This window comes from Phascolarctos cinereus, unplaced genomic scaffold, assembly GCF_003287225.1.
Source record: "Phascolarctos cinereus isolate Bilbo 61053 unplaced genomic scaffold, phaCin_HiC Scaffold_7;HRSCAF=346, whole genome shotgun sequence".
In the NCBI taxonomy this organism is placed as follows: domain Eukaryota; kingdom Metazoa; phylum Chordata; class Mammalia; order Diprotodontia; family Phascolarctidae; genus Phascolarctos; species Phascolarctos cinereus.
The window spans coordinates 91,086,800-91,101,116 of record NW_027556180.1 but is presented as its reverse complement, the minus strand read 5'-3'; the positions used below and the strand labels follow the sequence as shown (position 1 = coordinate 91,101,116).

At 39.7% G+C, this 14,317-nt stretch overlaps 1 protein-coding gene across 2 annotated transcripts; it reads left to right on the top strand.

The window, feature by feature from the left end:
* Positions 1–3,436: 3,436 nt before the first annotated feature.
* FAM216B (family with sequence similarity 216 member B) lies at positions 3,437–13,358 on the top strand. 2 transcript variants are annotated; one of them, XM_020971732.1, is made up of 5 exons: positions 3,437–3,560; positions 4,030–4,182; positions 5,293–5,428; positions 10,439–10,559; positions 12,995–13,358. In XM_020971732.1, exons 2-5 carry the CDS (start codon positions 4,145–4,147, stop codon positions 13,168–13,170), a joined length of 471 nt encoding a protein of 156 aa, XP_020827391.1. In that variant the 5' UTR covers positions 3,437–3,560; positions 4,030–4,144; the 3' UTR covers positions 13,171–13,358. The 2 variants fall into 2 exon arrangements, 1 of the variants encoding a protein (XP_020827391.1); XR_013483413.1 differs by having other exon boundaries at positions 3,439–3,560; positions 4,030–4,141.
* The last annotated feature ends 959 nt before the right edge of the window (positions 13,359–14,317 follow it).

The window sequence follows — 14,317 nt, the reverse complement described above, 5'->3', positions numbered from 1 at the left end:
TAGACAACCATCCAGTTAGAAATAGATTCCTACCTAGTAGTGGAAGAATAGACTAAATGAGTTCTTAGAAACAGATGCTGAAGGGGATTTGGGAAACTGAGACACTAATACACTGTTGGTGGAACTGTGAACTGATCCATTTTGGAGAGCAATCTGGAATTATGCCCAAAGAGTTGTATAACTGCGTATACCCTTTGACCCAGTAATACCACTACTAGGTCTGTTTCTCACGGTGATCAGGGAAAAAGGAAAAGAACCTATATGTTCTACAATATTTAAAGCAACTCTCTTTGTGGTGGCAAAGAACTGGAATTAGAGGGAGTGTCCATCAATTAGGGAATGGTTGAGTAAGTGGCATATGGTTGTGATAGAATACTACTATGCCACAAGAAATGACAAGTAGGTTGATTTTAGAAAAACACAGAAAGACTTGCATGAAATAATGAAAAGTGAAATGAGCAGAACCAAGAGAATATTGTATACAGTGACAGCAATATTGTTCAAAGAATAACTGTGAATGACTAAGCTATTCTATTATAAATATTCAAATCAACCACAAAGGACCTATGAAGGAAGATGTTAGTTACCTTCAGAGAAAGAATTGGTAAATGGAAGTATGCATAGCACAGTTAGATACATAGATAGATATAGATAGATAGACAGACAGAAAGACAGACAGACATAGATGTAGATATAGACACAGCCATACATAGATATAGCTATAGCTATAGATGTAAATGTAGACATATACGTAGACATAGACATAGATATAGATATTATCTATGTCAAATGGTGGTCTTTTCTAGTGTGGGGTGAGGAAGGAGGGAGGGAGACAGTTTGGAACTTAAAATGTAACAAAAAATTTAATTTAATTAAAAAAAAAGAAGAAGCAGTCTGGTACAGTACAGGCAACATGGGACAGTGGAAGAGAAGGACCATGGCCTGCCTTTGGAGTCAAAAGACTTAGATTGTAATAATGACTTCACTCTGTTCTAACTGTGTAACCCTAGGTAAGTCTTTTGTTTCCTGTGGTATTAAGTTTCCTCATCTCTAAAATTAGATAGGTAGCTGTGAGGCTAAGGAGTCGTAAATTCATGTGAGTATCAATCTTTGTTATACATGTATTACTATTTCTCAAATATATACAGGCACTATTGTATGTAATAAACTTCAAATTCATTTAAACATGGTCCTTCATTCATGGTAGCTTCTTGCCACTTTGTATCTTCTAACAGACAACTACAAATATGTGAGGATCCATGAGATTGGTTTTTTTTTTAATTTGTGAGGAGTTCTCATTCCTGAAAAAGTTGGGAATCGTTGGACCAATAATGATTAAAAAAAATAATAATAGCTAGGGGCAGCTAGGTGGCACAGTGAATAGAGTGCCAGGCCTGCAATCAGGGAGACCTGAGTTAAAATCTGGCCTCAGATACTTACTAGCTGTGTGACTCTGGGCAAGTCACTTAACCCTATTTGCTTTAGTTTCCTCAGCTGTGAAATGAGCTGGGGAAGGAAATGGCAAACCACTCCAGCATCTTTGCCAATAAAGCCTAAATGAGATTATGAAGAGTTGGACACAACTGAAATGACTGAATAATGACAAATATTTACATAGCACTTTAAGGTTTGCAAAGGGCTTTACAAAAGTTATCTTCTTTGATCCTCATAACAAGAGGAAGAGAATAAGCATTTATTTATAAAACACCTACTATGTGCCAAGCACTGTGCTAAGTGCTTTACAATTATTATCTTATGTGGTCTCTGCATCAACCCTGCAAGGTAGGTGTTATTATTACCCCAATTTCCCAGTTGAGGAAATTGAGGCAAACAGAGGTTAAATTAATTACCCAGGCCACATAAGATCCTAAGTGTCTAAAGTCACATTTGAACTCAGGTCTTCCTAACTCCAGGCTCAGTGCTCCATCCACTGTGGCACCTAGCTGCCTCAAATAACTCAGTAACGTAGGTATTATTATTATCACCATTTTATAGATGAGAAAATCGAGTAATTTAAGGGGAGAGACAGACAAACAGAGAGATACACAGAGAGACAGAGATAGAGACATAGAGACAGAGAAAGAGACAGAGAGAAAGAAACAGAGATGATTTCTAAGGGTCCTCCCCACTCTAAAGTTTTATATCCTTTCCCATTCTAAGATTCTCTGAAAGTGGGGAAACACTTTTGGTTTTTACTACATTCATTCATTCATTCAATTAACACTGCATGGCCCCGTAGTGAGGAGAAGGGTGCCCACTGTGCCTCTAGGGTGAATTTTCCTTTCCATTACCACCCTGTTGTGCTCCTGAACATCAGGTCCTCCAGGGAGCCTTTTCCTCTTCACTTGAGGACTGCTCCAGTTCCTACCATCCCAATACACTGATTGGTTCTCAGATTGTTTTATTCAACAACCTCTATGAGGCCCCCATAACCCTCTCTTCACCATATTGCTCAAAGGAAAAGAAAAAAAAATGCATCAGCACGCTGTTATAAAGTCAGGAGAGAGGGGAAAGGAAGCAGCGTTTTACTCCAATTCATTTACTTCAAAAGCAAAATGAGAGCTATGTGTTTTTGTTCTGTTTTGTTTACCCTATTAAAGCTTAGAATGCCAGGGCTAGGTAGAGAGCAGAAAAGACAGCAGGAGAGAGGAGCAGATGGAAAGGAGATCAGATCCTAGGATTTACAATTAGAAATGAACCCTAGAGATTATGCTGTCCAACCACCTTTATCTTATAGGTGAAGAAATGTGAAGCCCAGATAGGCAAAGGGGCTTGCTGGCATTCACATAGGTAACAGGCAGCAGAGACAGTATATGAAACCAAATTTAGGAAAAAATCTAGTCTAATGGGATGCTCCTGGAGTTCGTGACCTTTTTCGATTCGCATCTTTATCTCCAGACACCAAGTGTTCGTTTGGTTTGCTCAATAAGATTAAGGCTAAGGACAGCCTTCCTTCTTCGATCTATAATGCAGTTTAGGCACATCCTAATGCTTCCACTCTATATTCCAATCAATTGAGAAAAGCGAGACAAATAGAGGTTCTTCATCTATTATATTCCATCTACCCTGCCCCCCCCCACCATATGCCTTTGCATAGTCTATCCTTACATTCCTGAAATGTTTTCTTTTCCTCACTTTTGCCTCTTAAAAACCCTAGCTCCTTTCAAGGCTCGGTTCAATTATTTCCTCTTCCTTGAGGCTTTGTCTAATTCCCTCAATTTTTAATTCTCACTTTAATCTCACTTTTTAATGCATATCCCCAGTGCTTAGAACATAGTAGGAGCATCATAAATGATTGCTGATTGATTTATTGCTTGACCCAAAAATTATTAATCACATTGGATAAAGAAAATATCAAGAATAAAGTGGGCAGTTGCTCAGAAGTTAGCCAGGGCACCAGCTGATTTTTTTTCTGCCTCACAATGTTGCTAGGATATCAGGATGTCAACAGAATGAAACGCTACCATCATGAGGATAAAAAGGAAAGACCAAGAAGGGAACTGAGCTGCAGCTCATGAATTTAAAAAAAATTTCAGAGGAAAGTTAACTTGTAAAACAAGGTAAGTTTATTAGAATAATTTCTCAAATGTTATGTAGGTAACATATATATCTTCCCAAGTGTTTCCTTCAGAATTCATTGGCTATGAGCCGTTGGGTTACTAAAAAGAGAAACATATTTCCTCAACAATGACCTAGGAAAAATTTGTATGATATAAGAATTAGCTTTCCCAGGAAAGAAAATGTAGCCAGAGATCCTTGAACTGCAGGAGCAGAGAAGTGTTTTTGGCTCTGAAAATATTTCACCTCTGCTCTAAAGGACTGGAAAATGGAGAAGGAATGTTGAGATGATACAGATGCCTGTTGGAGGGAGGTTTGAATCAGAAAGTCTTTAAAGGAAAATGTATCACAGTCAGCATGGTGTCCATAGTCCACTCCAAAAGAGAGCAGCTATAATAAAACATTTCTAGTTTAATTTACAATTTTCTGTCATGGATACAGGATACAAGTGCATTCTTTTTTTTTCCCTAGCCTCAGAATTACAAGTGGACTCAAAATCTAAGCACTGGGTCTTCTCTTCCCAGGCAATTGTACCATCAATTGGCAGACTTCCTAAGTACTAACTCTATTGTGTTGATAAAAGGTAATGATATCCTCTATTCAGCTCGATCTCATTTATAACAGGTAAGTCTGCAGCATAGAATTGATTTTTTTTTCCTTCAGTCCACTTGTAGGTGAGTTGTTTGTGATAGAATTTACGTTCTTGGAAGACGAGGATTGTTTCATTTTTATTTTTGTATCCCTAGCACCTAGCACAGGTGACACATAGTAGGAGCTTAATTAATGTTGTGGATTGATTGGTCAATAGTCTGAGGTGTTGCATCACAAAGAACACTTTGCATATTAATGCGTTTCTGCTGTATTCATTTCCTACTATTCAAAAGTAGAGACAAGGAAGGTAAAGCTTTAGGGGTAGGGATGGGGAGGGGTTGAATTTAATAGCTCTAATTCTTATACCTGGCTAGTCCTGTCAAAGCCAAAAGAGTGATTCCCAAGTCCTAAATCCATTCTCCCTTGCTCACCAAAAGACAGAAAAAGAAGAATCTCAAATGAAGATCATTAGAGAATTTTACCTGACTTACTTGCCTTAAGAGCAGCCAAGTCTTAGTCACAGCTACTTTGGACCTCTCATTCTGAATCTCTGAGAAAGAAAAAAAAGCAAAGGAAGATGGCCAGCTATTTGCAACTCATTCTAAGTTATCATAGGACAGCTAGGTGTCGCAGTGGATAGAGTACTGGTCTTGGAGTCAGGAAAGCTCATCTTCCTGAGTTCAAATCTGGCCTCAGGGATTTACTAGCTGTGTGAACCTGGGCAAGTCACTTAACCCTGTTTGCCTCAGTTTCCTCTTCTATAAAATGAACTGGAGAAGGAAATGGCAAACCACTCCATATCTTTGCAAGAAAACCCCAAATGGGGTCATGAAAGGGTTAGACATGACTCAACAACGATGACAACAACAAGTTATCATGCAGCCATACTCAGAAATGAGGAGTACCTATAGACTGTTGATCTCTGAGCCTTACTGGACCAGCCCCTAAAGGGAAACAGGAAGGGAAAGTGCCAAAATCAACCACATGATGGGGATGATGGGATGAACTGGCTCACCACCTCATGGGCTAATCATTAGATAATGGATAGAGTTACTTGCTCTTCCACATTCAGGTATATCCCAAAGGTGAAGGATCCATTCAAACTGAAATTTTATCATCTGTTTCTTTTGTTTTCCTTTCTAGCTATAGGAGAAAGATGAACCAAAACAAGAAAAAACATGTAGCATTCTGCTATCCTGTCCAAATTCCTAGCAAACAAATCCGTCCATCTCCTCGCCAACCAGTCTCTTCCTTCTTTTTGAATCCTGCAGTACTGAAGGTAGAGTCATAGAATTATGGAATGTTAGACTTGAAGGAACCTTAGAAGTAATGTCCAGTTACTCGCCAAATCCAGGAAACCTTTCTATAATGTCCTTGAAGAATGGTCATCCAGATTCTACTTAAACATACCTAGTAATAAGGAGCTCACTGGTGGGAAAGGGAAGGGAATAAGTATGTATATGGCACCTACTATGTGCCAGGCACTGTACGAAGCACTTTTTACAAATGTCTCATTTGGTCCTTACAAAAACCCTGCAAATTAGGCACTATTATTATCCTAATTTTACAGTTGAGGAAACTGAGGCAAGTAGAGGTTAAATGATTCACCCATGGTCACATAGTAAGTTCCTGAGGCTGGTTTTAAACTCACTTCTGACTCCAAGCCCAGTGCTTTATCCATTGTGTCACCAGCTGCTTCTGATACTTCATGAGGGAGACTGTTTCACTGGTAGATGATTGAACCATTTTTTAGTTTCATCAGCTAGGTCCCAACTAGTGCAAATAAAGAATCCCAAGAAATGATCAAATTACATGAATTTGAATTACATCTCTATATCAGGTTCAAACCAATTACTATGTTTTACATAATTAACTTCAAATAGTAACAATTCAAATTTCACCATGTCAGAGGATTCACTTTGCACACTAATTGGGTCACTAATTGGGACCTAGCTGTAATTCATTTAAAGCTGTTCTCAGAAATGTTGTGTGGGCAAAACCACAGCTTTTTTATATCTCGAGAAGAGTGACCAGCTCTGTGAGATCTGATGACTATCTGGGAAGTACTGAGACATCTGGGAAACCTGAATAAAACTCTGGGAAATCCAGTGGCTTCTAAAAACTTAACGACTGAAAGGGACTGTCATTCTATCCCCAGAGGAAATCCCAAGGACCTTAACCAAGTGCTAAAAATAAATCACAAATTTAATTCATGAATAATTGTTTTGCCTATACCTTATCTTTCTATACTCAGTTTTTCTGTCCATTGATGGCTGTTAGAAATCACTTGGAGAGGTACTTATCCTTTACTCTCGTGTTGATAGGTAACTCCTTGAGAAAGCCATCTAAAGTTATTGCTTTCACTGCCTCTCCTCTCTCTCCTGAACCCTTTGTACAATAGGGCTTCCAATCTCATAATTCAATGATATAATCCACTCCAAGGTTACCAAACATCTCCTAGCTTGCCAAATCTTTCATGAATCTTAATCCTTCTTTAGCTGTCTACAGCATTCGGCACTGCTGGTCACACTTTCCTAGATACTCTGCTGTCTGGCATTTTGTGCCATCATTCTCTCTTGGTTTTCTTCTTACCTATCTGATGGTTTCTTTTCAGTCTCCTTAGTTGAATCTTCATCCATGGGATATTTACTCACCGAGTGTCTCCCAACTCTCTTTCCTGGATTCTTCTGCCTTATACTATCTGACTTGGTGAGCTCCTATGCAAATGATTTCTCCATTTGTCCACTCCTACATCTGTACACACAGCCCTTGTCTTTCTGCTGAATTCCAGCTCTGCATCACTAAACTTTTGAACATCTCCAATTGAACGTACTTCAGGCATCTCAAACTCAACATGTCCACAACTGAAATTTTCTTTTCCTAAAACCCTCCCTTCTTCCCAACTTTCCTATTACTGAGGTGGACACCACTATCCTCCCACTCACTCAGGTTCACAATCTCAGCGTCATCCTTGGCTCTTCACTGTCACTTACCCCACACATATCTAATCTGTTGTCAAATATCATTTCTCCCTTCCCAGCATCACTTACATATGTCCCATTCTCTCTATTCCTGTAACCTCCACCCTCATCCATGCCTTCATCACCTGTTGCCTGGACCATTTCTATGGTCTTCCCATTGGTCTTCTTGTCTTAAGTCTGTACTTTCTCTAAGCCATCTATCCTCTACTCAACAGCCAAAATGATTTCCTAAAGCACTGATCTGAGTTGCTTCCTACTCATTAAACTCTAATAGTTTCCCATTACTTCCATGGCAAATATAAAGTCCTCCATCTGTGGTCTAAAGATCTTCATAACCTGTTCTCTTCTTACCTTTCTTTACTCTGAGCCCTCTTTGTACTCTGTGATCTGGGTGTACTGGCATACTTGCTGTTCCTCACACAGCACTCCATCTCTCTTCTCTATGGCTTTGCACTGGCTGTTCTTGGTGCCTGCAGTATAAGAGGACAGTCCCCTCACCTCTGCCTCTTAGCTTTTCCTTTAAGACTCAGCTAAAAAGTCACCTTCTGGAGGAAATCATTCCTGGTCACTCCAACTACTAGTTCCTTTGCTCCTGAGGTTATTTCTCAAATACTCTCTATATACCTTGTATATGTCTGCTTATTTTTATGTAGTTTTGCCTTTTGAATGTGAGCTTCTTGAAGGCAGGGACTGGTTTTGCCTTTCTTTGTATCATAATACTCAGTATCATGCTTGGCATACAGCAAGGACTTAATAAATGTTTATTAGCTGATTGATAAAAATTCTGTCCTCTTTCAAGAGCTCTTTCCTCCCAGATCTGGCTTGTCTTTCTATTAGATTGCTCACAGTTATCTCCCTATTCTGCATGTAAGGTAAGATTTATACTAAGATCTAAGCTCCTTTGTCCTACTGCCAAAATCAAATGAATTCCATTTGAGAGTCTCATTCACCTCGTAGAATGGAAGCTCCTGTTACTTTTCATTGACTTGTTCTTGCAGTTGGTATGGATCTAGTACATTTATGTAATGAAGTTTTAGTGCATGCCCAGATCCTCTATGATGGAGTCACTCACATTCCATTTATAAAGTTCTCAATAATTTTTAAAAAGCTAAATTGTTTATTCAGAGATGGAATTCATTCTCTTTCCCATATCATTACACATAGGTCACCCCCATATTGCTCCAGTTACTATCCATATTAGTTTCACTCAGGAAATAAATAGGTAGCTCATGCTCTGTAGTCTGAGCCATCAGGATCCCCTAACTACAGCAGGAAGCAGGGTCAAGAATACCCAGACTTCAAATCCAAGATTTGACTCCTAGTTCTGGGCACCAAACCCCAGAGGACATTTCTAACAAGAGGCAGAAGCAATTTGCCTAATCTCCTAATCCTAAATTCGTATAAAATTATCTTGCCTAACTATGGTTCAGGATTTTAGATCTGACCTCATAAGGACTCTGCTTAGTTTTTCGAGCCTTGAAATAAAATAGCTCAGCTTTTGCCCAGAGTTGAGACCCTGAGGCCATCTGATTTTGGCTAGTGCTCCCTGCTTCTGTATTGTTCCTTCAGCCAGCAGTGGGGCATACAAAACTATGACCAAAGAAAAGTTTTACTAATGGTTGGAATAAAGAGAATTTTTTTTAAAAAGGTGCTTCTCTCCAGCCACGCTCAGCATTCCCCCCCCAACCCGGACTCATTGTTCAGGTACTTTGCCCCAAGTCCAGGACTCGGTGAATAGACAATGTCATAGTGAAGCTCACCTCTTCCTCACATCGGGTCCTCTTTGCTGATCACCCCCTTTTGCTTCAGCTTTTCCCACACCAATCATGCCCTCTGGTCCTGAACAGCTCCTTCAGCTTACCTGTGGAAAATTCTAGCTGGGCCTGAAAGGGGTTCCATCATGGCCAGTGGCCAAGTCCACAAGACCAGGCTTCATTTCTGCTTGTCTCTGGCTTAGGCCACTAGCTGCCCTATTTCTCTTCATGGGAGGTGGGGGAGATGGACCTGTCTCAGTTGATGGGCTTATATACATATATACATGCACACATGCAATCTATTGGGTAGATCCAATTCTCCTCAAGGAGGGAGGGCTGCAATCTATTCCCTCTACACACCCACTTAAGGAAAGCTACAATGAAGTCTTAGACCATTCCTTTACTCCCAGGTTTATTACTCTGGATACCCTTCAGTGGGCAATCCCTACTTTAGGAATATCAGTGATCATTTTGAATCCATTCGATTTTTCACCTTGGGGGAATAAATTAACTGATTTTCTCCTGAAATGAGTTTAGTTGGCACAACAAGTAGTAAAAAGGGATTTATGAGGAACCTTCCAATTCTCAACGGCCCCATTTCAACACCCCAAAATGTGGCTACTAACAACCACTCCCTTACTTCTCTCACCGAGTTAAAAGATTATTCCCTTTCACACATTGTACATTTCAGACAAACTAGCTCAATTGCCTTGTTCTCCAAATTCAGAACGAAATCTCCTTCCCCTATATCTTTGCATAGTCTGTTTCCCATGCTTGGAATATACTCCCTCCTTACCTCCACTTTTAAAAAGCTTTGGCTTCCCTCAGAATTCAGTCCAGGTGTCATCTTCCGCCCAAAACCTTCCCTAATCTTCCCAGTCATTAATATTCGCTCCCTGCCCAAATTATTGTATATTCACTTACTTGTTTACGTGTATCATACAGTAAAATGAAAGCTCCTAGGCAAGAACTATTGGGGTTTTTTTTCCTGTTCTGCCTGACTTCTTAGTTCCTTGCACACAATAGGAACTTGATAAATGTTTGTTGAATTTAAAGTTGAATTGGACAAAGAGATTTCATTCAACAAGCATTTATTAAGGTTTACTGTGCTGCAAGGAATTATTGTGGTAGGGATTAAGAATACAAAGATAAAAATGAAAAATAGTCCCTATTTTCAAGAAGCCTACATTTGACTGGAGATAAAGCCTTAGAAAAGTCCTTTGCCCACATTTAACAACCTTTCGCTGCATATCTCAGGATTAGAGGATCATAAAAACATAAACAGATCTCCACAACCCCTCAGAGGCCATAGAGACTTGTCTTGAACCCCTTCTCCTTATGGACCTTCTTTTATTGTAAAATGGGCCAGTTAAAATTTGTTTAAGGAAACAAATGGAGGAAACTGTCCAAACTATTGTTTTTCCAATTTTACTTTGTAAAATATTTCAAACTTTTTGAGCAATAGTCTCATTTCTGTAGAATTCAGTTTAGAATTCATCACACTCATGCACCTCCAAATGTTGGTTCATCATAAGCTCTATTTTGCTCTACCAGGGCTTGAACCCATCACAACAACGCTACCTGAACAGCATTGCCAAAGTTTATGATTCCAAGCCCCAAAGGAAGAACCTGAAATGGCAGTATATTCTCAGTCTTCTCCAGAAATATAACCTAGGTAAGTCTTATTTACCCAACTATAGCAAGAACCTAAGGAAATCACTTGTATTCTGCAACTGAAGTCAAGTTTAGAGAAGAAAATCCCAGAAGCTTTTCCTTAGCCACTTAGGCCATAGTTTTAGAGTGGTTTGCTTGGCCAAGTGTCACTGTGGTGAACTAGAAGCAAAGTCTCAGGGGCCAAATTAGGAGAGTTTTTAGGAAGGGAATTATGAACTAAGAGAAAAGTAATGGTTGTATAAGTTGTTCAGTGCCCAGCTTAAATCCCACCTTCTCCATGAAGCCTTCTCTCACTCCCCTCCCCCTGCCCATGCCCTGAGATCCCTCCTCCAAAATCCTATAGCCCTTACATTCCCTATTGCTCACCTAGAAATTAGGTCACACCCTTGGTATTATTTGCTGCATTTATCCCAAAATAAAATGAGTTTAGGTTTTCCCCCCAAGTAGTTCAACTTAAAAATGGAGGACACATTAAATTTACACATATGTGCCATGTAAGAACAAATGAAAGTTAAGTGCTTAGTCACCTGATCTTATAAAATGGCATGGAATCCAATCAATCCAGAAGTTTCCATTCAGGTCAACACACAGTCTGTGACAGGTACTATGTTAGACACTAGGGCTACAAAAATGAAAAATGACCTAGTCCATTTCTTTAAGGTCAGGGAAAACAATACCAAATAACCATGATGCTAGGGAAAGATTGATAAATACAAAGGAGAAGTCCAGGGAATATGCTAAGAGAAATTTGAAAGTGGGGAGGGCAGGCAGGGGAGGTGATCATTTTAAGCATGGAGGAGGAGGAGCTCAAAGGAAGACTTCACTGGACAAGGCAGAATCCAAGTTGGACTTGAAGAAAAGTGGAGGCTTCAAAAGATAGATATGGAAGTCTAATTTAGCATTTCAAGCATGGGGGGACTGAAGGAGTAAAGGTATTGAATGGTATACTAGCCAAGTTTGTTGAGAAGGGAGGATAAGAAATAGGAATGGAGAATGATCCAGATGAGCGGAACATAGAAATGTGAAGGAAAGTAGTATTAGATAAGAGTGGGAAATAGGTTGGAGTCAAATTATAGAAGGCTTGAATGCCACGATTTATACTTTTTTCAGTGGACAATATGGATCCATTACGGATTTTTTTTTTTAGCAGAGAAATATTATTAGAGTGGTGCTATCCAAAGTTCCTTGGATAACATTATGGAGAATGATTGGATAGAGGTGACCAGACGACCAGTCAGTAGGTTCTTAGAACTGATGGTAGCCTTGACAATAAGAATAACACTATTTCTGGTCCTATAAACACATGAAGGCTTATAAAGCGGCAAAGAGGCAGTTGGTGCCTGTATTGAAAAGTACCTTTTTTTTTACAATCTTTAACCTTTGTTTGTCATTCCATTTATAGTTATTTGATACCTCCTCATTCAATTCAATTAAACAAATATCTATCAAGGTCTGTACTGAGAGAGGCAGCCTCTACTTTTGAGACTCAAGAAAGGAAAGCGTGGCTGGTGAGACCACTTCAAAGGTTTAGCGTCAGGCAGAGAGCTGAGGGAGTTCAATTCATCTGAGGTAGTTCAAGTCTTTATCTTCATAGTAAAGTTGGAATTGAAGAGTGTTACTGAATTTCAAATTCACCAGATAGAACCGAAGACACTCAAGTTTGAAAAGCTGACACTAGTGGAGACAGCAATGGAGTAGACAAAGCTGATAATTCTGAAGTGACAGTGACAAAATTGATGACAAGGCATGACGGATAAAAGCTGAACTAGCTGGTAATGAAACAAAAGAGAGTAAGATAAACTCAGGCAACTCATCATAAGAGAGGTTGTAACCTTCTTTTATACTGACTACACATCTAAACATTTTTAAATGTGTTAACTTTTATAGGGACCCTTCAAAAATTCCAAACTGTCTTTCTTTCACTCTGTCTTTTTATTTGCATGTCCTATCTCCCCAACTAAATGCCCCCTTGAGGAAAAGAGATTGTATGGATTTCTTTCTATCCTTAGGGCTTGTGTCTGGCCCTTAGTAGATGCTCAATACATGTTTGCTAAACTGTTGCTGTTTATGATCAACAGAATAAGAAACAGTGGCACTGATGTGAAGGATACAAAATAAATACAAGACATGGTCCCTGCCTTCAAGCACAGTACGGCCCTGGTGATAATTCAGAGGTCCCCACTGAAAGTATAAAGGGCATTCAGTTTCAGTGACAGATTTTAGGAAGTGTTTTGACAAGTTGGAGAACATCTTGTTAGGAATATTATGGAAAGAATTTCTGTGTGGTATGGATTAGATAGATGGCCTCTGGCCATGCTTCTGCAGAGATGCCCAAGATTCTCTTTGACACTCTGGCATTCTACAGAAAACTCCATGTGAATGTTGGCTGATATGCTATTACTTAGAGCTGTGTTTTCTCCCTACTTTTTGGCCCAGGTTATATTTCCAAAAAGGACGCCATGTCTTATGTGACTGCTATGGATCAGTATACTAAAAAAGGACCCGTCAAGTATAGAAGTAAAAACTGCAAGTCTCAGAAGACCCCTACTTTCACCTCTTCAAGAAAATCTCTGTCCTCACATGTATGTCCTATCATTAAGCACTGCTGTTAGTGGTCAAGGCTCTGAGCACATTTCAAGATGGAGTTAGCAATCATGATGTCATTGACTCCGTAAAAAGACCCTAAGCTACTTTAGGAACAATGTCTCTCCACTCTGTTCATGCTGATTGTGAAGTAGAGCCGTGGGGTTAATAGTTTTACCCATTGAGTTGTACTAATAAAGCATAGATTACAAACAAGGGGGCTTTTCATCTGCCTTGACCTTTGCCTGTGCAAGATGGTGGAATCGGGAGGTGTTAGGGAGGCCCAGGGAATAAACATATCTGTCTCTACATAAATTAGACCAGCAATTGTTGTACAATAAAACCACTTTTAAAGGTTGCAAAATGAACTGGTTCACTTAAATAGGGCCCTCCATGAATATTAAGAGCTTCGGGCACAGTCATTCCCTCCAAATCATAGAACTCTCAAGTTGGAAGGGAGTTGAGAAGCCTTTAGGTCCAACTCATAGGTTAGTAAGACTCCCTTCAAAAATGTACCTGAGGTGTTGTCATACCCCTTCCGCTCAAATACCTCCAGTGAAGAGGGTGCCTGTCCCAACACAACCCATCCCAATTCTAGGAAGTTATAACTGTTAGGAAGCTTTTTCCTTACATCCAGCCTTTCTCTTTTTGCGCTTTCTGGTCCCGTCCTTGACGGCCAGACAAAACAATTTCAACCCTACTTCTTCATGACAGCCCTTCAGATAGAGTGCTTACTGCAAAGTCTTTTTTTCCCCAGGCTGATCATCCAAAGTTCCTTCCGCTGACTCTCACATGGCATGAAGTTGAGACCCTTTACTTTTCTCATTACCCTCCCTTAGATGACCTGAAGCTTATCAATGTGCTGCCTAAACAGAAGCACCCAGAAATGAACACAGTATTCCAGATGTGGTTTGCCTAGGTCAAGGTGCAAGGCTACTATCCCCTCCCTGATAACAGACCCTCATACTTCTCAAAACGGACATTTTCAATAAAGTCTAAAACAGATCCAGCCATATTGCTGAGCTCTCTGGGTAATACAGGATGGTACATCCCATGCTCAGTATTTATGAGGCATTTTTCAAATGTGGGAAGTGTTGAGGAACTGGCACACTGACTGTTCTAAGCATCTAGAACATATTAACCAAGTGTAGCCAAGAAGAAAGAGATTTTCCTCCA

Bases quoted from the DNA above. Each gene is read 5' to 3' on its own strand.
- FAM216B (XM_020971732.1), top strand. From the start codon at position 4,145: ATGATATCCTCTATTCAGCTCGATCTCATTTATAACAG. The intron at 4,183-5,292 runs GTAAGTCTGCAG...TTTCCTTTCTAG, and splicing joins CTCGATCTCATTTATAACAG to CTATAGGAGAAAGATGAACC. The intron at 10,560-12,994 runs GTAAGTCTTATT...TTTTTGGCCCAG, and splicing joins TCTCCAGAAATATAACCTAG to GTTATATTTCCAAAAAGGAC.